Source organism: Corythoichthys intestinalis, chromosome 21 (genome assembly GCF_030265065.1).
Source record: "Corythoichthys intestinalis isolate RoL2023-P3 chromosome 21, ASM3026506v1, whole genome shotgun sequence".
Taxonomy (NCBI): Eukaryota; Metazoa; Chordata; class Actinopteri; order Syngnathiformes; family Syngnathidae; genus Corythoichthys; species Corythoichthys intestinalis.
The window spans coordinates 7457719-7481350 of NC_080415.1; the positions used below are offsets into that span (position 1 = coordinate 7457719).

General features: G+C 39.5%; 1 protein-coding gene across 2 annotated transcripts in view; it reads left to right on the forward strand.

The window, feature by feature from the left end:
• ep300a (E1A binding protein p300 a) overlaps window positions 1-23632 on the forward strand; it is an 80463-nt gene that overhangs the window by 29439 nt on the left and 27392 nt on the right. For both annotated transcript variants that reach the window (XM_057826658.1, XM_057826660.1), the window contains exons 9-20: window positions 983-1100; window positions 1182-1323; window positions 3829-3903; window positions 5086-5171; window positions 5300-5452; window positions 10403-10873; window positions 13771-14170; window positions 14261-14379; window positions 17748-17811; window positions 17908-18083; window positions 19453-19541; window positions 23112-23192. In XM_057826658.1, the coding sequence (XP_057682641.1) occupies window positions 983-1100; window positions 1182-1323; window positions 3829-3903; window positions 5086-5171; window positions 5300-5452; window positions 10403-10873; window positions 13771-14170; window positions 14261-14379; window positions 17748-17811; window positions 17908-18083; window positions 19453-19541; window positions 23112-23192 (1974 nt within the window). The remainder of the gene's footprint in view (window positions 1-982; window positions 1101-1181; window positions 1324-3828; window positions 3904-5085; window positions 5172-5299; window positions 5453-10402; window positions 10874-13770; window positions 14171-14260; window positions 14380-17747; window positions 17812-17907; window positions 18084-19452; window positions 19542-23111; window positions 23193-23632) is intronic.

Genomic DNA, 23632 nt, shown 5'->3' on the forward strand with positions numbered 1-23632 from the left:
AAGTTTGTGTAGTGTTTACTTTGGAATCGCTGCATTTGCGCATTTTGCAGCTATGTTTAACGTTACGCGCATGCGCAGAACCACATCGTTGCAATTTTTGATGGGTTGCAAAATTTGTCAGAGGACCGGTCCGTGAAAAAAAGACCCAAATAACACCGGTCCGTGGTGCAAAAAAAGTTGGGGACCCCTGCTCTAGTCCGATGCCCTAGACCTATCACCGCCACTCTCTTCTCGTGACAACAAATGACTGACAATAGTGAGAGGTGGGAGTACAGCTGTTCTCTGCTTCATGCAAATGGAACATACTGTATATTTTATAATCTAGATTTTGTATAATTTGCTACTTAATGCGTCTTATATGTTCTGATTTCAGGATGAGAGATTTACACTTGTATATGTTAAATTATTATGTACTTTGTTTAATTCGAGATGTCTCTGGTTGCACTATGAAATGCACTTCTCCGCGCATGCCATGTGTCCATGTTACTGTGTCACCTTTTTCACCCCTAACCAGTTTGCATGCCTGCATTTGAATTGGGAGGGTGAACATTTGTTCGTTCGCTGCCATCTCTCCCACTTCAAACAGATTGGACATCTATGGCTGTCAGTGCCAGCCAATGAGTTTATTTTGTGGCATTTCATGTCATTTCCTGTTGATTTTTGGTCCCTTCCTTTTCCTTTTGGGGCAATACGGGTCACTTCCTATTGATTTTGGGTTACTGAAAAGGAAGTCACTCAAGAATGTCCCCAAATGAATGGGAAGTAACATGTAAATTCTCAAATTCATCATAAGGATAAAGTACACGGGTGGAAAGAAACAGGAAGATGAGGGCAAAACGCTGTAATACTTTTTCATTGTACCATCATTTGTCGTACAGTTTAAATTTTATAAAGTGCATCTGTTTTCAAAATTAACATAAAGTAGTCAACTAATGAGCTGACTTTTATTTAGATGGCCTTTTTTTTCCTCTTTCACCTACAGTGTTCAGGCCATCTTTCCAACTCCAGATCCTGCAGCTTTAAAAGACCGTCGGATGGAGAACTTGGTGGCCTATGCCAGAAAAGTTGAAGGAGATATGTACGAATCTGCAAACAATAGAGTAAGTTGTGGCTGTTGTTTAATCGTGGTTCATTTTCAGTGTTTGGTTGTCCTTTCTGATTATTTTACTCTTTTGGGGCAGGCTGAGTACTATCACTTGCTAGCAGAAAAAATCTATAAAATCCAAAAAGAGCTGGAGGAAAAGAGGAGAACCCGTCTCCAGAAGCAGGGGCTGGGTGTTGGCCCTGCCAATATGGGCCAGTCTCCTGCTGGATTGCCTCCAAGTGAGTATGCAAAAGGCTACATGGATTTGAATGGGATAATTGATTAAATATAGTGGTACCTCAACATACAATCCTTTCGAAATATGACGATTTACGACAGTGTCGCAATTTCATTGTTTTCCCACAAAAATTGTATAAAAAGGAAAACATCGAGGGGTTTCAATATTCAATTATTTTAACTCAAAATAACGTTAGCTTTTAAACACTACTAGTCTTTCTGTCCGTTTATCCCTTTAAAACTGTCAGTGCCACTAGTCAGGGCCACTAGAATGCTCCAGTTACTGGCCCAGTAGGTTCAGTAAAAATAATGCTTCAATTTAAAGAAAAAAATCTTATATCGCATTAATTCCCAGTGGTTCTGTGTTTCGATGACATTACGCTATCCCCGTTGCTCCCCGTTGGTGTAAACACTACTTGTTTGCTGTCTCTCCTGCAACCTGATTACTATTGCTGATTGATTGCCAGTATCTCAGTCCCCACCTAACGTTATGCTACAAGACATGTTTCTGAAACCCCCAGCACTCGGCAAAGTACCGTAGGGAAAAAAACACCACTCTAGAAAGAGAAAGTCAAAGGAGGAGATGAGGGAAAGCAAAATTCAATATGAAAAGAAAAGGGAGAGAAAGTTTTAGCCACAGTGGCGAGACCGTTGGAATTAGCTCGGCTATGATGAGACAAGAAACGAGGTTTACTGTAAGGTGTGGCGATCAGTGCCTACATATGCAGGCAAGTAAGGGAAAAATTAACGGTTTTGAAACCTATGTTATGAACACAACGTGATAATTCATCCGCTTGACTAATATTGTCATAACAACGGTCTAGCTTGAAAATTGTTAGCCGTAATTGCCTTAGTCATCTCTTTGATTGTTGCCTTGACAACCGAGCCGGGGCAAACTTCCAGAGGGCGGTCAGGGAAAGACAGGAAAGTTTCGTCCAGGCACGGGCCTCTCCCACGCGCCCGCCTCCCCCTGAAGCTCCCAAGAAAAAATGTTTTTTGTGTGTCTGTTTCCCCGAAAACATTAAAAAATATGTGTAAGTGGTCAATGAAGTCGATTTGGGTTTATTCATGTTTCTAGTTGGGTTGTTTGTGTTCTGGGTTGGTGCACCCAGTAAAGTTGAAAACGGGTGAATGCTGTGGCCATATGCCAGTTTGTTACATGCCAAGGTTACATAAAAATAATAAAATGTTAAACATTTTAGCGCCAAAACTCCCTGTTCATGTGACCAATGGACTTAAAATTGGTGTGGGATGACGGCACGCCACTGGCTGCATGAGTTAGGTTACTACGCCTCTTGGCGGGCAAAAATCAGACAATTGAGGAGGAGATGGAGGAAGAACTGGCTATACTGGAGTGATTATGGAATGATTATGGATGTGATAATGGAATTGGAATAGGATTATTTTCACTAGGTTCATGTTTTTGCACCATTTGGCTGAACTTTTCATTAAATCTACCCCAAAAAATTGTTATTCAAGCAAATTGTTCTTTTTTTGTGATCCTTGGGATCACTAAGGCTAGGTTCATACTACAGGTAATGCACAAATCCGATTTTTTGTCATATCCGTTTTTTTGGCGTGCCCGTTCAAACTGCCTTTGTCCATTGAGACCATTCAAGTATTACGCATGCGCACTAATTCGTAGTCCGACACTCGCTGAGCAAGAAGACCTGCATGCGCAGAAGCATCAAAACAAATGACACACATGTTATCCGTCATTCCAGGGGTATCATATTTTGCTTTTCAAAAACAGGAAACAAATAACAGACATAAATAATCCCCGTTTAGGTTTATAGTCAAAGTTTATATGGATCGATAGCATGCACGCACTGTCCGTGCATGTCACACACACGTACGGGCAGTTTGCCCCGACTCTCGGCCGTGTAGGCAATGTTGAAATATTGCTCACATAGAGCAGAGAGAAAACCGATCATTCTCAGGCTTATCCTCAACCCATTTTTATTTTTATGACTGTTTTCAAGCCCGGCCATTCCCCAAAAAGCCGTGTTCACTGCAAGCTAGGCGCTAATAACGCACAGCTGCACCGCTACCTTAACGTCTCTCTCGCTATTTGATGACGTAATTGCTGCATGAATTCCGATTTGGGAGACTGGACAGTACAGACCGCCGCGACAGTCTGGAAAAATGTGGCCCAGATTGGATTTAAACCACATTCGAAAGTGACCCAGATAGGATTTGAAATGGTCCAGTTCTATGCAACTTGTCACGTTCAGACCGTCAAGTTAATGCCTCACTTGAGTCGGGGAAAAAAAAAACAAAAAATTGGATTCGTGCATTAAGACCTGTAGTATGAACCTAGCCTGATTGACACGTTGACCCAGGCCAGTGGTTTTGATAGTGGGCCCGGTGAACTAATTTTTAACAAATTTCCCTTATTGTATAGTTATTGTACTGGAGAATCTTGCCAGTACTAATAAGAATTCACTTGGAAGGGCTTTTTCTGTCTGCTCTTGCTTATGTGCACATCATACCTCTTGTTTTTTCAGATGGTCCCCTCCCTGACCCATCTATGGTACGACCCACTGGACCCAATCAGATGGTCAACAGGATGCAAAGCCCAGGTATGCAATCATTAGAGACCAGACTTTATCATTTTAATGACCGTATTTTTCGGAAAATAAATCGGGGTTTTTTCATAGTTTGGCTGGGGGTGCGACTTGTACTCTGACGTGACTTATGTGTGAAATTATTAACACATAATTATATCATTTTACATGTTATTTTGGTGTTTTGGAGTGACACTGATGGTTTGGTAAATTTGTTAGCATGTTCTTTAAACTATAGTTATCTGAATAACTCTTAATAGCTATGTTACGTTAACATACCGGCCACGTTTGCATTTCGTTGTTCATGCATCATGTAACATTATCATACTGAACACTTAGTCAGCATGTTGTTCTCTATTATATTTTTATTTTAAATTGCCTTTTAAGATGACATATCTGTTCTATGTGTTGAATTTTATCAAGTACATATCCCCCCAAAATGTGACTTATACTCCAGTGCGACTCATGTTTTTTTTCCTCTTCGTTGGGCATTTTATGGCTGGTGCGACTTATACTCAGTTGTGACTTAGTCTGAAAAATACAGTATACTAGAAAATGCATGTTTACTAGAGATTATCTGGTATTATTGCATCAAAATAACCAGATAATCCTTAAATTATTGTCGTATAGTAATTAGGAGTGGGAACATCTGGGTACCTCACGATATGATACGATTTGCAGTTCAATGCTCACGATTACGACCTCAAAATACACTTGGTGATAGAACAATTATCGATACTTGGTTAGGAAATAATTCTACAATATTTTACGATACATGTAATGAATAGAAAAACAAGCTCTTTTCATCCTACCAATGTGAATTGGATTGAATGAACTTTTGTTCATTTGCTGCCAACTCTCCATCTTCAAACGGATTGGACGTCTATGGCCCTCAATGGCAGCCAGTGAGCTACGTAGACACTATTGTAATGGAAATTTGGTAGCAACCTGTCGATATATCTGTTCTTGGTTGGGCATAGCAATAACCTTTTTGGCCACAAAGCATCACGATACATCATCTTTTCAATCTATTGTCACACTCTGACCACAAATTTTGACTTGACATTTTTTAGGCCACACTTGTGTAGCAAATGTTAACATTGTGGCCTTATTGATGCAAAATGTGATGTTCACATGTGTGGATGCTAGGTCTTTATGAGGTTAAATTATAAATAGTCACTTGATTTGTTTTGTTAGGCATGAATCAATTCAATCAAATGGGGATGCAATCTATGGGCCAGAGGTCTACTCCTCCTCTTCCCTTGGGAACATCTGGCAATCAGGTTAGTACAAAATGGACTTGACTTTTATTGCATTAGCGTTCATTTGATCTTTTAAATAGGTCCACTTGCAAGTGTTTTAAATTCTGATATTTCTTTTTCCATATTTGTACCTGTGCTATAAACTCAAGATGGGAATGGTTGGACCTAGGATGGGTCAGCCCAATGTCAATCAGCTACAGAACCAGTTCATGTCCCAGGGACAGTTTCCTGGCTCTGCACCTGGGGTAGGAACAACCCCTCCTGGGATGGCCCAGCCTGGACCCCAGGGCGGAATGGCACAGGTAAAGTCAAAGCGTGAATGCATATGCTCCAATGTGTATCTCGTTTGACCTGTTATGCCTGGCAGTATTAAATGATTTCAATTGCAGAAAGTAGTGTTGCACCAATGTATCAGTTTCGATACGGTTCTGCGTAATCAGGGTACTGCAAACAGTGCTGGCCAAAAGTATTGGCACCGCTGCGATTCTGTCAGGTAATGCTCAATTCCTCCCAGAAAATGATTGCAATTACAAATGCTTTGGTAGTAATATCTTCATTTATTTTGCTTGCAATGAACAAACACAAACTAGAATGAAAAAAAGAAATAAATCATTATCATTTTACAAAACTCCAAAAATGGGCTGGATAAAAGTATTGCCCCCCCCCCCCCCCCCCCCCCCCCCCCCCCCCAGCCTAATACTTGGTAGCATAACCTTTAGACAAAATAACTGCGAACACCCGCTTCCGGTATCCATTAATGAGATTCTTACAATGCTCTGCTGGAATTTTAGACCATTCGTCTTTGGCCAACTGCTTCAGGTTTTTGAGATTTGAAGGGTGTCTTCTCCAAACTGCCATTTTCAGATCTCTCCACAAGTGTTTTATGGGATTCAGGTCTGGACTCATTGCTGGCCACTTTAGAAGTCTCCAGTGCTTTCTCTCAAACCATTTTCGAGTGCTTTTTGTAGTGTATTTTGGGTATTTGTCCTGCTGGAAGACCCATGACCTCTGAGGGAGACCCAGCTTTCTCACACTGGGCCCTACATTATGTTGCAAAATTTGTCAGTAGTCTTCAGACTTCATAATGCCATGCGCACGGTCAAGCAGTCCAGTGCCAGAGTTAGCAAAGCAACCCCAAAACATCAGGGAACTGCCATGTTTGTCTGTAGGGACCGTGTTCTTTTCTTTGAAGGCCTGTTTTTTTCCCTGTAAACTCTTATGTTGATGCCTTTTCCCAAAAGCTCTACTTATGTCTCATCTGACCAGAGAACATTCTTCCAAAACGTTTTTGGCTTTCTCAGGTAAGTTTTGGCAAACTCCAGCCTGGCTTTTTTATGTCTCAGGGTCAGAAGTGGGTTCTTCCTAGGTATCCTACCATAGAGTCCCTTTTCATTCAGACGCCGACTGATAATACGGGTTGACACTGTTGTACCCTCGGACTGCAGGACAGCTTGAACTTATGTGGATGTTAGTCAAAGTTCTTTATCCACCACCTGCAAAATCTTTCGTTGAAATCCCTCACCAATTTTTTTACCGTCCACATCTAGGGAGGTTAGCTACAGTGTCATGTAAGGTGTAACGGTACATGCACTTGTATTGAACCGTTTCGGTACGTGGTGCTCGGTTCGGAAAGGAGGCGTACCGAACGAATTTCTGACGTAATGTAACACTTGCTTTTCGAGGCTGTGAGTCGATTGGGTTACAGTTTCTTTGTGTAGATTATATTTACGCTGTCTTCTCTACTATAATGAGGACCAACATGGAATGAGAAACATCAACGGCGCGACAACGTGGCCGCCGCGAGAACGCAGTGAAACGCGGGCGTTAAAGTAAATCAGCCAATGCACACCAGTCGCAGTGCGGCCGCGTGTTAGACACGTCCCAGAAGCAGCTCAACACGACGCATGCGAAAAGAACGGCAGAGTTTATTATTTGTCGCGAGACGCAACCCTCCTGCGTCAACACTATTACCGGTAGCTAGGATTGGGAAGACCGGAAGTCACTCGTGTAAAAATATGGTGGATCCAGTCGATTTTCCAACTAATATGCTATCGTAACCCACTTCTTGAGTCCATCAGCTCTTTTGAGTGGTAGATCGGGGCACAGTTGACTTGTCTTTGTTGATTTACTGCTGTCTTCTCTGCTATAATAATAACCAACACGGCGCCATGTTCAATACAAAACCCTCCTACCTAGGCCTGTCGCAATAACAAATTTTAGTGTGCGATAATTATTCTCATAAATTATTGCGATATGCGATATTATTGCGCCCCCCCCCAATTTTTTAAACCAATTTACAATAACACAGTGCGAATACAGTATATATTAATAGATGAAGTACACCCATTTAAAAGCGATATTTACTCTTAAATTCAAATATACTTTTTAAGAAATCACAACTAAAAACAATAGACCATACCTCTTAAGTAAAAAACAACAATATTGATACCGCACAGAAACACAGAATAAATAAAATGTGTTTAAAAAAAAAAATACAAAAAATTGCACTTAACAACTTCAGCATTTAGAAAAATGAAAACTTTTCCCGTCATAGCTTATGCAATGGTGTTCCATAGGGATGTAATGATACAGTTAAGTCATGGTTCGGTACGAATTTTGATACGAGGGACACGATTTTCGATCCGATTCAATACATTTAATGCTCTGTAAAAAAAAAAATATAACAATTGTATTTTTTGTTTTTTTGTCTTTTTTTGCTAACGAGCAAAAATTAAATTGCCATCATATAAACATGCATTTTAGTGCATAATATTTATGTGCTTACTTCTTACTGATATGAAAAAAAATTGTATAAAAGTGCTGAGAACAATCTTTACTGTTTGTAAAGTGAGGCAGGGCACACCGTTGATTGCTACAGCTCTCTTAGTAGCTAGGTTTACTACATGAGCAAGACATCCTATTTATGGTCCAAATCCATTTGTGTCACGTACTGAATTAACAATATTTGCAACATTATCTATAGTCACTGGTATGGATTGATTTGGCCTTCTTAACCTCATGTGACAAATGACAGTTTAGAATTCATCGACGTAGTATATAGACTACATGTCCCATAATCACTCTGGGCTCACGTAGCCAATGACATGGTAAGTAGCACATCTAGTTTGCCATTTCATGATATCTAGTGTGTGCGCGCAACCGCACATTAAAAAAGATAGCAAGCGCCGCTGAAGTCACGTCTGCTCGTTACTACACAACACCAGCATATGAGGGCTTTCATATACAGGACGAGTTTGAAGCACAGCGCTCTTACCGGTAATTTCATTCAGCTGTTCGTTGTCAAAGTGAGGTTATTCGTAGCAGCCAAGTCGGTAACAATGTTTTGGCGGACTTAATTGTAGATATCCAGCGTTGTGCCGAAAAATAGCCGCCCCGCGTGAAATGTCACTCCTGACGGGAGCGCCCACACGTCAACAACACCGGCGCGCCATAGATGGTCCACAGTCACTCCGGAGCACTGACGCGGCCGGTATACGTTGAACAATAGGATATAATGGGAACAATTGGCTCCGGCGCTAGTTTTTGGCGGACCTGGAACGAAGATGCATTTTGCGCAGTTGGTAACGAACTTTTAACAGCACGTCTGCCGCACGCGCACACACACGTGCACGCGAGGCGATAAATCGCAGCGGAAAAGTTACCGCCTTCATTTTTATATATCGCGCGATAAATGGAATTATTGCATATTGCGACAGGCTTACTCCTACCACAACAAAACAAGTAGGAAGTAATGGGGTCTGAAAGGCAAATTGTTGTTGGATTATCTTTAAATACCCGCTACTTTTTGAGCCGAATTCTAGCTTTGTATAGGCTAATGTCCCTATTGTTGAAAGCACTAAGGTGTGTAATAAACAACTAGCACATTTAAATTTTGCATTTTGTTTTCTTACTGTAACGAAAATGAACCGAACCGTGACCTCAAAACTGAGGTACGTACCGAACCGAGATTTTTGTGTTCCGTTACACCCCTAGCATGGGCTTTACACTTATTGATGACACTGCGCACGGTAGACACAGGAACATTCAGGTCTTTGGAGAAGGACTTGTAGCCTTGAGATTGCCCATGCTTCCTCACAATTTTGCTTCTCAAGTCTTCAGACAGTTCTTTGTTCTTCTTTCTCTTCTTCATGCTCAATGTGGTACACACAAGGACACAGGACAAAAGTTGAGTCAAATTTAATCAATTTTAACTGGCTGCACGTGCGATTTAGTTATTGCCAGCACCTGTTATGTGTCACAGGTAAGTAACAGGTGTTGTTAATTACATAAATTAGAGAAGCATAATTAAAGGGTGCCAATACTTTTGTGTGTTCCATTTTTTGAGTTTTTTGTAAAATGATAATGGTACAATTTTTTCCCCCATTCTCTTTTGTGGTTTTTCATTGCAAGCAAAATAAATGAAGATATTATTACCAAAGCATTTTTAATTGCAATCATTTTCTGGGAGAAATTGAGCACTATCTGACAGAATTGCAGGGGTGCCAATACTTTTGGCCAGCACTGTATATATCTCATATCACCAGTATTATTACATTTGTAGTGCTTAAAAACCATTTATAAAATTTTCATATAATGGATTTTATAGTTTGTTTTTGTTTTGGAATTTAACTTTGGGTGGAAAAAAGGGAACATTATCTCTGATAAGTATCTCTTTCCAATTCTGTTCAATCTGAATAAATAACATACAAAATTAAATTTTTTTTAATGTAAATAAGCTTTGCCTCTACTTCGTGGGTTTTCGATTTTCGCGGGGGGCTAACTGCGAAAACGAGGGATCACTGTATTGTACTTTTTTTTCCTATGTTGTGCACCTTATGGTGGAGCTTTAAATCTTGTTTTACTCTGTACAATGACAATAAAGGCTATACTAAATCTATACAAAAATGACGTTGTGGGTGTCAAGTAGCACTCGGAAATAAAGTGCCGATTCTGTGAAGTATGTACTTTTCGAGATCAAGTTTGTACTCATGATGGCTGCCAGCTATGCACGCTGCTGTAAAAATAGAGCACGTTGCCCTTCCAAAGATGATGATCGATGATATGAATGAATGATAATTTAGAAATAAGGTCATAGTCGAGAATTGCGTTTTTCCCCCCCGTCATGACGTAAATATCAATGTTTGAATGTTTTTTCTGTTTTAGCTGAAAGCTGGAAAAGCGCTATATAAGTGTAACACCATTTACCATTTACCATTCATCCTAAACTTTCATTCCGTTTGCTCTCATCTTAGACACAGATGGGCACGCCGCCTCCTCTTCCAGTTGCTAGTCCTTTGGCACAACCAGGATCTGCGAGCGGTTCAGGCGGAATCTCCTCAGTGGGGCCTATGGGACCTCAGAGTGTTGGAGGCCCTAACTCAACTGTCGGAGTACCTGCCTCCGCGATGACCCCGAATGCAAACCAGCAACCTAACTCCATCCCGCATTTAGGAGCCATGCGCGGCAGCTCTCCCTCGCCGGCTCACAGTCGTTCGCCTACACCTCACCAGACACCCCCCAGACTCGCCGGCTCCCAGACCCCTCAACCGCACACCCCTAACGCATCGCAGTTGGCACCACCCCAAGCCGCTCAGCTGGGCCAGGGTCCTGGTTCCAACAAGCCGCTCCAGCAGCCTCACGTTGGGGCTGGCTCGACGACGCCATCACACCCTGGATTGGGCTCCAGCTCAACACCACATGGTGCTCAGCTGCCACGCACTCCGGTCAGTGCATTTTCTTTAGCAATTTATAACCACTTGCAATTAAACCAACTATTAACTCTAGGGGTGCACGATATCCATTTTTTGAAACCGATATCGATAACTTCCTGCTCCTCAAAGCCGATACCGATATCGATAACCGATAATAAATATATAGTTTTTAGTTGTATAAATGTTTTTGAACACCTGGAGGTTTAAAAAAAAAAAAAAAAAACAAGCAAACTTGTTATGGATTCAACATAGATTTGCCTTTGATCTCACCAGATTTTTCATAATGACATGAACAAAACAGTGCGTTTCACTTTTGCACTGCCCGACAGCCAGCTAAGAATGAATGCACTTCCATAAACCACAAGGTTTGGTCTTTTCTTGCTTTTATGGGAAGACACTCGTCTTAAAGTACAACAGAAAAATACACATATTCAATACTTGACATACAACAAACTGCACAATACACTTATATACACAACTACCGGTATTATATGTATAGCATAGCACACTAGCTTGAGCTACTAAAGCATTGGCTGGGTTCTGTAACACAACTAATGAAGTTCTGTACATATGACCCTTCACCACAGAAGTAAACATATATTGCACATCCATATATTATAGTAAACATAAAATACTTACATATATTTCCGACGCGGAAACGTAACAGAAAGCATTCACAACTGTCAATGCTACCGCTAGACACCGCATTGTGTAAGTGATTGAACCAAACTACTGTAACAAAAAATAGATGCAGTGAATTATTCTGGCCAGCAGGTGGGAGCAATGCCCCGCAAATGGTAAACTGATTTCCCATACTAGTGTGTAAAATGTAAAGCCAGAACAGTTCATATCATATTATCGTTCCTATTAAAAATGTTATTGGATTTATCGGGATGACGTCATAATTCCTATTATCGGAGTGATAATTATCGGACCAATAATTATCGTGCACCAATAATTAACTCTTTAAGCATAGGACATGCATTGCGTGAGGTCTATGTGGATGTTATTACACTAACGTAACACATGAAACAGTCGATACATTCTTTTAGGGCTGCAGTTATTTATTATTTTAGTAATCAAACTATCCACTAGTTCGAATAATGAAGTAATTGGATTAGGAGCATATAATGCATTGCAGAATACATTTTAGGAGATGTGAAACAAAGGCTTGCTAAGATTGCACTTTCAAAAGAGCTTTAAATCCGAAAACAAAATAAAATTCCCGAGTGTTTCTCCGAACTATGCAGAATTGCACTTTCAATTAAAAGTAAATTAAAATACCTGCGCTTAGCCTCAAACGATATGAAAAAAATAAGTAAATGAGGATCTAAGTACAACAAAAGAAAAACTGACTTACTTGCATAGCAAAAATCTGCTAGCTTAAAAGTTTTTCGTCAACAAATCATTCAAACACATATATCCACAAAAAAATTACGAATGCATAACATTTTTTTGCTCAAACAAAAACTTGCCTTATGTAGGTATAAGTAGCGAGCAGCTGGATTCAGCCGTTAAAAGTTATGTCATATTCGCTGTTCCCACTAGAAGGCAGTGTATCCATCCAAATCAATAAAACTAAACGCAAACACTTTCAAAACAGACCATTACAGCGCCACTCTAATTAACTCATTCACTCCTAGCCATTTTCACCGGAGCAAGGCCCTTCGCTCCCAGCCGTTTTACTGGATTTTGACTGATTTTGCAAGGCCCACAGAAAATTCTGTTCTATTGCTATAAATACATGGAACTCACCAAAAGAAAGATTCTCTTCTTTCAGCAGGAAAAAAATACCTCATTGCCTGGGATTGGCTGCCAATAACGGCCATAGATGTTCAATCCGTTTGAAGTGGAAGTCCAAATGGATTGGACGTGTACTAGTGATAAACTCGTTCCAATTCGCAGCAGAAGCTAGTTTTTCTGTATATTAGTTGTTTGTAGAATATCCTAGAATGATTTCCTGACCAATGTATTGATCATCGTTGTATCGCCATACCATCAGATCATCGTTATCGTGAGCTTTGAATCGCAAATCGTATCGTGTCGTGAGGTAACAAGAGGTCCCCACTCCTAGTGATGAATGTTGCAAATAAAACCCAGAAAATGTTTGCAATATATAGCGAGGATAGCGTGGCGCTATACTTTCTTATTGGAGTGCTGGCGAGGTCTTCGGGAATTGACGTCATCAGGCAGCGGCCGGCAGCGGGACGCGTCCCTCATTGCTAAGGTTTTGCTATGGCAGTAACTCACGCGGTCAATTAAATAAAAATTTTGGTAACATGAGTTTTGATACAGCGAATGATGCATTCAATACAATTGAACTGAGTAAAACGCTCATGAATACAAGTCTTCACCTGCATACATTTCCGAGGTATTGGATTGGGAGTCGGTACTGTCAGAGCCTAAAAATCAGGTGACTTGGACTCGCGTGCAAAAATATGTGATTGGGACATCCCCACTTATCATTCAACGTTCAAAGGGGGCTTGGTAGCAAAAATGCTTGCAGTATTTTAATACTAATACAATCTGCAAATTTAGTATTTTACCAACAAACACGATTTTTCTTCGCAGGCAATACAAAAAGAATTGGTTGGTCAGATCTCGGCCCCTGGCCTTGCACTTCACACCTGTGGTCTAACCTGGACCTGTTGAATAGAGAGGGTTTTTTTTCCCACTTGAAATGACTCTTCAATTTAATATTTATCTACTGTTGCACGCTACAAATGTTGTTCACATGCTACATTTACCTGGACCAAAGCTTCAGTGGGGGCAAATTTATCATTTTTCTTTTTTTCCATCAGTGGTCCTCTCATATATAGGTTTTTGTGGTGTGGTCCTGTAACAGTAAGGCGTTACTGTACCCCGTCACTTTTCCCTGATGTTGTTTCTTTTTTTTTTTCTCACTGCAGTTGTCTCAAAAGGGGTCCTTCCAAGCAGACAGTCAGGCTTTGACTCCAGCCTCTGTCAACAGCCTGGATACTTCTTCCCAGCAGATACAGTCGGACACCACGGCCGCCACTGCAGACTTTAAGTCGGAAGTGAAGGAAGACGCTGAGGAGAGCGACACCGGCGACGGCTCCAAAGGAGGGAAGCTTGGCAGTGTCAAAACGGACGGAAATCCTGTGAAAATTGAGATTAAAAAGGAGGATTGTTCTGGTGAAGTGGGCAAGGTAGTCCCGATGGATACGTCCACCACGCCGTCAACATCCACTGTAAAAACTGAGGACAAGAAACCAGAAGTGAAAAATGAGGTGAAAGAAGAACAAATAACCGACGCAGCTGCATCGCAAGCGCCAGCAAAAAAGAAGAGTAAGATTTGATTTAATCAGGATGATTTTTTTGGTAATCATTTTCATATGACCAAAGCGTATAAATGTATATCTGTATTTGACTTCCCAGTTTTCAAGCCAGAAGAGCTTCGCCAGGCCTTAATGCCAACACTGGAGTCCCTCTACAGGCAAGAACCAGAGTCGTTGCCATTCAGGATGCCTGTTGATCCACAGCTGCTGTGCATACCTGTACGTATAGTGAAATTCACATTGTTTGTTTCTCTTTATGTTCCTCTATTTATTTATTTACAAGGACAGTGCATATCAGCAACTCATTGTAAAATATGCCAGAATTAACCAAAAGGCTAGTTTTTATATGTAGTCCTAGGCCAGATGAACATAGGCATCCTGGAAATAGTAAAACATTTTCATTAATAGTATTCACATGATAAAAAGAACAGAAGAGCGCATTAACAAAATATTCGGTAAAAGAAAAGAACAATAAAAGCCAGAGCAGTACAAAATTGGGGTAATTCACATGACGTCTTACCCTCTTACGGGTTTGCCGATTGGTGTATATCCCTCTGTCAAACTCCATTTAGTTCATATGAACTTCCAGGATTTACAATGGAAAAACATTCAATTTCGAAAGGTATAAAGAAAATTAATATTATTTACGACAAGGCAATATGTTGTCTTGCTGTATGTATACAGTACGTATTTCAAATTTTACGACAATGAACATTTCCAGATTAGTTAGGACTGGGAATTGAAGCTGAGTAACGCTAATAATGCTAGCTAGTGTAGTGTGTAAAGCCTCACTTCGTTATATATTTCCTTTGATATCAATAAATCTCAACACTCTGTGACTCAAATGTCAAATAAATGATGGGTCTTGTATGAAACGGGTTCAAAGCCACCTACAGAAATGTATACAGGATGACGTGCAGTCACACGTAAGCTAAAAAGATAACACAAGAAATCCTTTGTTGGGGTTCCTTTGGATGATTCTATCACTATTCTATTATTTTACTATTCTGTCATTATTAAAAAATAATAAATAATAATAACAACAAAAATAAGGTGGTGATATACACAGGCAGACAACAACAACACTACACTAGCATTGGTTTATATTAGGGATGTTGCATATTTCCGAGTCACTTGATTTTGAGAATCTGAGAATCCGAGTCCGGATGCGATAAAAAAGTTAAAAATTTTTAACAATAGTTCCAAACATGTTCCAGTGCTGTACTTTTTACAGTACTTCCTCTTCTGCTTTTTCCAGGAGAGTTGCAGAGTACAAAACGTACATATTTTTGTATATTTTGGCAATGCAATTTTGTTATTTTTAGACCTTAAAAAAAAAATATATATATAAGGCTTGATTGATATTGGAAAAAAAATAACATTGCGATATATATTGCCAAAGCTCCAGACTTACTTTTAGCACTAGTTGCACTGGTGCACCTAACTTTTTTCTTAAAGTGCACCAGCACAAAATGTAGGTGCACCAACATTTTTCATTGCACCTTTAAAGGGTACCACTGAGAGAAAGACATGTAGTTCTTAAAAGTTATATTGTTGGTGCGATTTATAAGAATTTGACAATAAAACCCCTCTTAATGTTTTTGTTTTAATAATATTCGTAAAATTATTTTAACTTGTAGGTCGCCATTGTTGTTGACGTCTCAGGGCGGTCATGTCACATGGGGTACGCTGCCGAACTTCTACAGTGTCAGTCTTTAACTACATAAACATGTCATCGGTTATGCCATTCCAATTTGAACCCAAGTGAAAGATTAATGAGAAGGATAGCAAAAGCAAAATGAACAGCAAAGATGGGATGAGACGAGTAGCGTTCATGTGTCAAGTTCGCTATTGATGGCAATCTCCTTCTCTACTGACGAGAGCAGGAGAGTGTTTGATGTCAAAAACTGTTTGCAGATCAGCACGGTAAACTATTGTGTGATCCAACTAATTCCAGTATTATTATGGAGATGGTTAGCATCCAGAGCTGTCGTGTGGTTTACATATGATTAAGGTAATGAAACACAGCAGTTAGATTATTTTTGCAGATAGCCCGTGCATCACAGCACATAAAAACGTTGATGCAGTTTGCCTCTACCGAGACGTCTAATGGCGTCTTTCATTATTTTTGTCACGTAAAAGCATAGGTCCAGATTTTTGATCATCCTCCCGGTTTTTCTCAGATTTGTCAGACTTTGTCAGACAGATGTTGTGCCAGAAGCTTGCTTCTTGGTGAATAAGCAACACAGAAAACAAATAAATGTATTAAACTTAGTTTGATTGCTGGCTATTTGTATCATTTTCTGCCCAGCAGATTATAATGATGCCTTATTTTGCACATTGAGATCTAAGAGGCAGAGAAAGGCGAGTGGACACAGGGGTTCAGATTCCTAGCTCGGACCGCGCTGTTTATTGGCATTAGCTTTGACAACTCCTCCTTCACAACATACAATTGAACACAAGTATCATATAGTGAAAATATAACTAAAATAATATTCATATCGCTCAAAAAATAATGTTCACAAAAATAAAACTGCTTCAGTCTGTATTAATGAGGCCCTATTCTCGCATAGTTAAACAACAATGCAAAGAGAACTGGTCACAAATTAACAATCGAAATACATATACAGGTATGCAAAATACATGAAACATAAAACTTAGACTTTGGTGAAACTCGTTTAGCTCAACAAATACACTGGATGGCAATATTTAGTCACATTATGCAAACTATGATGCTGGGAGCCATTATCTGTTCTTAGTGGACCCGTACTGGGGAAGAAAAGGAAAACTACGGCATCAGCCAAGGGACAAAACGCACTCATTGGCTTGATCTCTAATTTAAAACTAGCCATTGACACGTTGTGGCTTATTTAAATCACTACCTTACATTTTTATAGTGATACTGTGGAAGTACGGTCAACGTGGCCCTGCGACGTCAACAACAATGGCGAGCTACTTATTAGTTATTTTGTCTAAAATTTTACAAATTTTATTAAAACGAAAACATTAAGAGGGGTTTTAATATCAAATTATTATAACTCGTTCTAACATTTATCTTTTAAGAACTACATGTCTTTCTATTTGTGGTTCCCTTTAACACCATACTTTCAATTACTCTCAATAACATTCACATAATTCTTTTGAGAGAGTTCACTAAAATTCACTCAAGCTTTGACGATCACGCTGTCGACAACAGCGTCTAGACAACGAAGAATGACTAAACGATGACTAGCACATTTGTGCCTTTGATCGCAGAGCTACGGAGCCTTTGCTTGCCAGATCAAAGCTTCAAACCTATCAATCATCGTTAATTTTTAAGTAGCAAACTCCTGCTGACCAAGAAAAGCAGCATGAGTGAGAGCGAGAGGCTGTACGAACATGAAGATTTAATTGATCAAAAATCTCTTAACAACCATAATAAAATCAGGAACACGCGAAGTTGCTCCTCTTCATTCATATGCGATCGCCTGTCAGTGGGTGCCGAGCAATTGTGTTCTGTATTATTAATCGTAATATTAGTAATTTACGTATTTATACATTTTATTCATTTTAATTGGCTGTAATGCATATTTGTGATGTTTTTACAGGACTACTTTGACATTGTGAAGAATCCCATGGATTTATCCACTATAAAGCGGAAACTAGACACAGGTTAGTATCTCTACTATTTACCTAGACTCTGTTACTGAAGCTGTTACGATTCTTATTGTCGGACTTCATCATGACCTTATGTGTTTTGATTTATAGGTCAGTATCAGGATCCCTGGCAGTATGTGGATGACATCTGGTTGATGTTCAACAACGCCTGGCTGTACAACCGCAAAACATCTCGAGTCTACAAGTGCTGCTCCAAACTTGCGGAGGTCTTCGAACAGGAGATCGACCCTGTCATGCAGAGACTTGGCTACTGTTGTGGAAGAAAGGTGAGACAAGTCAACACAATGAAAGTAGCAGAACATAAAACGTATACTCTGTTGATTTCAGAACTTAAATATAAAAAAAACACATATACCATTCAGTATGATTATTTTGTGAAATTAGGGGTTGCTTTTTGTATGAGTATTTGTAAACTAAAACATTTCAAACATGCCTAATTGCGCATTTTTCATTCCTAAATAATCAAAGGATTATGTCATGAACTTTTCCCCCATATTTTAACATTTTTGAAAGTGTCATAACCATCTAAAGTTAAAGAATTTCAAACAGCAAATATGAAAAATCACACAAGTTTCTTGATTAATGATAAGCTATAAATCTCAGTAAGGTTGTGGCAACTGGTCATGATTTTTATTACTAATTACTAAATTTTATCTAAGCTTTAATTTGACACATTGCATATTGAGGTTTAGCAAATGAGCACGTAGTAATTTACATTTAAAAAACTGCACCTTTTGACAATATTTTATAAACAATAGATATCATTGTCATGAAACATGAAAAATTACACTTTCTATTGATTTCAATGAAATGAAACTTCCATGTTTTACATCTGGGAGGGGTCTGTTCATGATAAATGACTATATATATTTTTTATGACCTTATTGGAGGGGATCAGTGCCATTGTTGATCAAATCCTCTTCCTCTGAATCCATGTCCCTTCTTTCTGGGGACTCCTCTTCAGACTTGGCATAATTCAGCGCTTCTACTTGCCTGCTAAGGATTGGATGCTCTTCTACTAGTGTAGTACACCTGTTCCACCCCTGCCTTGTCGTTGTGATGCCATTTTGTCGATGTAATTGTGAGAAAAATTGAGTAGTCCAGCAGAGACGTAATATGAAACATCGAGGATTCAAGATGGCAGCCACTGACATGAACTTCAACTCCAAGTCAGCTCAGGAAAACTAATTTAGTTACCATGCGAAGTGCAGCCATCTGGTGTTGAATGAAAGCGCTACGCCGCCTCTATATACTGGCCAAAAAGACATCTTTATAATGAGTACAACAGCCGTTATGGCCCACAGGAATCAAGTGGACGCCGGCGACAATTGTACATCGTGGAGTGTAAAGGGTTAAAGAGCATTAAATTGGACTTTTAAAGGTTGCAAGAACCACGAATGAACGGAAGCAAACATGGAAAACTGAAACTGTTCAATACTGTTACAAACTGTTACACTTGTAGTCAGCTGACACATCCAGCCTTATTTTCCCCCATTTTGAACACACTTTTCTTTGACCCAAGCAATTAATTAATTAATGGTGACTTCCGCTGGAATGACCCTTTAATAGGAATAAGAATAAGTTATTCAGTGGAATAATAATGTAAATTTCTTCATCTACGCTTCTGCCCAATAGCTGGAGTTTTCCCCTCAGACACTGTGCTGCTATGGAAAGCAGCTGTGCACTATTCCCAGAGACGCTGCTTACTTCAGCTACCAGAACAGGTATGGAAAAGGGAATTGCATATCACACTGAAGGGAAAACTAGAAAATGTATTATCATGTTCCCTGTATTAGTTTGTAATATTTTAGATAATGTATATAACTATTCATAAATAGGTGTTACCTGACAAAACACAATCATTTCAATAAATCTGAATACAGTGGTACCTGAAGATACGAAATTAATTCGCTCCGGAGTATAATGGATCACGTTTTACATGTACAGTGTATTGCCTAATTGGTTCCAAGCCCTACTAAAACGCATTCAATTTGCTGTTATGTCCTCTGATTGCATGTCTTTTTTTTGTAAATCCTCCTAGTGGCGCTTAAGTGTAACTAGTTTGTTAGGTTCCAGCTCTTTCTACAGATGTTATCACATGACTACTCAAGCTCATAGCAAAAGACGAGCTAACTTTGGTACATCTCGCTGTTTGCGGCTTGAAAAATCATTGCTTTCATTGTTTGTTTCATATACATGAGCATTGTGCAGCACATTGTGGCTCAAATATTTCGTTTGTAGACATATATAGTCAAAAGTAGTTACATTATTATATCTATTACTAGTTTTGTCCCGATCGCATATTTTTGCACTTGAGTCCGAGTCACCTGATATTGAGAATCTGCCGATGCGGAGTTCCGATCCGATATTTTTTTTCCTTAACAAAAGTTCTAAACATGTTACTGTCCCATCGTGCCGCCTTCATAATGTGAATTCTTTTTAAACAAGAATAATGTAGAAAAATGCTTGTCTTTATTAAATGCTTCATAGAGTGAGTCCACTCAAATCCACTCACGCTTTGATGCTCACACTGCTGAGAACAGCCTCTCACTTACACAATTAGTTGCCACAGCACACTTCTGCAAGTTTAACGACGATTGACACATTTGTGCCTTTGATCGTAGCGCCACCAAGCTTCTCTGGCTAGATCAAATCTACAAACCTGTCAATCATCGTTAACTTTAAGTCCCAAACACAAGCTGGGCAGTTTGGCTGCACTGGTTACAGTGGTTAGCAGGAGGGGGGGGTGAGAGGCTGCGGCACTGTACAAGCAGGAAGCTGAAAAACCTAAATAATATTTTTTAAAATCAAAAACGTGATCCTTTTCACCCGATTTCGATCCTCTGAAAAATGGTGCGATTGGCCCCAGTTTGCGATTACGTGATCTTTCGTATGATGCATATTTTTTTTTGTAAAAAGGAAAGAAAGCAAAGAAGCTTCGAAAAACTTAGTGAAATTAATTATTCGTGGACTGAAGCTTTTATACATAGACTTCATAATGATCAGTGTTGTTAATCTTACTGAAAAAAAGTAATTATAGTTACAAATTACTTCTCCCAAAAAGTAATTGCGTTAGTAACTCAATTACCTGAATGTAAGAGTAATTAGTTACTTGGCAAAGTAATTGGTGATAATTACTTTTTTTTTTTTTCCCCCTCCAAAAAAAAAAAAAAAAAAAAAAAAAACATTTGCCACACTATGTAAAGTTTTTTGTGGAGGTTTTTGGTTCAATTGGCCCGAGCCCAATTCTTTACCCTAATTTACCCTTTACCCTGAATCAACTGTTAAAAAGTTGTTAAAATTGCTCCCATTATTGCATTAGTTCCCTTCTCTCTACTTTCGACATATGAAAGTTTTAAAACTGTTTCATCATTTAAAGATAGATTCAAGTCAAGATTTTGCCAATTTAGAAGTATTTTAGATAAAAAGTTACTTAGGTTCGCTAGGAAGGTTCTCTACAACAGAGCCGTCCTAAAAAGCCTACTGCTTTAAGATGGCGGCTGTCTACGAACGCATCTAGTGCCATGTCTGTCATTTTGCATCTAGTTATATCTATATACAGTACATGTGATATCTACCATGTCTACCATATCTACCATAACATGCGGGCGTAGTTTGTCGGCTATCGGCTACAACATGTATTATTGGAGCTACCTAGCATCGCGTTTGCTCGGCGTCACAACTTTCTTGCCTCCTCCCCGCTCTGTCGTCTCGGTGAGTCCGTCTCCCTCAGACTTTTCGACCAATATAGTAACGCATAGTAACGCATGCCTTTCCGTCCTCAGTAACGGTAACGGCGTTGCCAAGATAAGAAAAGTAATTAATTAGATTACCCACTACTGAAAAAAAATAACGCCGTTAGTAACGCCGTTATATTGTAACGCCGTTATTAACAACACTGATAATGATATTGACTGGTCACATCCGTCATACACTTCGACTCGCCTTCAAGTAGGGGGGCCTCCCCACATCAAGAGGAGTTATTCTCAAACACGCACGCAGCGATCTAACACTGGATTTAGGTTGAAAGAGTACGAAAGCGGTACCGCATACAAATAGGAAGGATTGTTTCAGGAGTGATTTGTTCGAGGAGTCTAGGTAATTATTATATTTTTCGTAGCATGAATGCATTTTGAAACGTGAAAAAAAATTAGCTGCTACGGCATTGGCGCCGTAGGTCGCAATATTTACGTAAAATAAATGCAAACTGCACATTTATTTTGCTTTTACCCGAGAATCGAGACTTTTACGTCAATATCTATAAAGAATTCAGGGATTTAGACATTTATTCACAAGAATTTCAACGTAAAAAACTGTTGTTGTAAGGCGGTGCCACAGTGACTTAAAGCCTAGCAGCACATCCGACATATTTAAGTAAAATATATGCTTACTGCCTGTTTTTTTTTTTTTTTTTTTTGCTTTTAACCAAGAATCCAGACTGTTTTACGCCCATAAATATATAATATATAAAGAATTGAGGGATTTAAGCATTTATTCACAAGAATTTTCAACGGAAGAAGCTCTTTGTGTTTCCACTCGGTCAGCTTTGACGTAGACAGGCCCCCTATTAATCGGCCCTGTGTTCCGTCAATATTATTATGAAGTCATTTCATATCTCGCGGTACCATTGTTGAGTAAAAGTTTTTTCCCCCCAGCTTATATTGACTTTAATTTTATATTTAACGTATGCTTTTTTTGCCAGTATGTCCATCTTACCATGCTAGTAATGGAAAAAGAACAGCTTGAAAACTGAACTCATTAGCAACTATGCAATCTGTGCTTATTTCTTCATTCATGTGCATAATGTTTTGTGCTCCAACTTCTTTCTGCAATGCACTTCCCTTGTTAAGCATCCATTATTTGTGGCCCTGCTGCTAGTTGTGCTGGTGATTGTTTTATGTTTATCATATTTCATATCCAAAGTGCTAATCAGCGCTTTGCTTGTGTTTTCAATGTTTGTCTTACCATGTTCTTGGTCCATCTGACTTGTCTGTCCTCCCTTCTAATGGTTGTGATACTCCCATTGGCTTGTATATTTTATTTATTTTTTGGCCCGCTCAACCATGAACCTCAACAACATCCCCTCCCTTCCATCACTGACCCTCCCTCCCCATCTACCAAACATCTGAATGGCTTTTGCGCTGGTGACTTCTTGCTATCTTGTGTACCTTCTTCTGCTTGCTGCCTTGTCCGTCTGCCACTTGGGGACTGCCCCCTCCCATGCGCTGTCTGTATTGACTGGGCCAAAGGGAAATACGGTATAGTTCACCAAAATTTGGGCTTATTGCTGACAGGTACCACTTCTGTGAGAAGTGTTTCAACGAGATCCAGGGAGAGACCGTGTCCCTGAGCGATGACCCCACTCAGCCACAGACGTAAGTATTTACAAACCAGGGCGATTTGGTCATATATTGCGATACTTTGTATCCCATTAGGTTATCAATATGCTCCCGCTGAGAATCTATACATCGTGTTGAATAAAGGAACCAACTAAGCCTGTCGCGATATGCATTAAGTCAAATTATCACAATGTAAATACAAATAAGTATGGTAATTTTCCCGGCTGCGATTTATCGCCACGTGCATGCAAGCATACATTTGTGCGTGTACTGCGTGCGCTCGTGCGTGTTGATTGCATATGAGAGCCCAGTTCCTTTCACAGATGTTGGTCATCAACATGCCGTACAATTAAAGTTCAGACAATACATCTATAATAAACATTGCAAAACGTTAGCATTGTTACATTGAGGTTAATGGAAAAAACAATGTACTAACCACTTTAGCCTACTGTAAAACATTGGCAGACTTCTCCAAA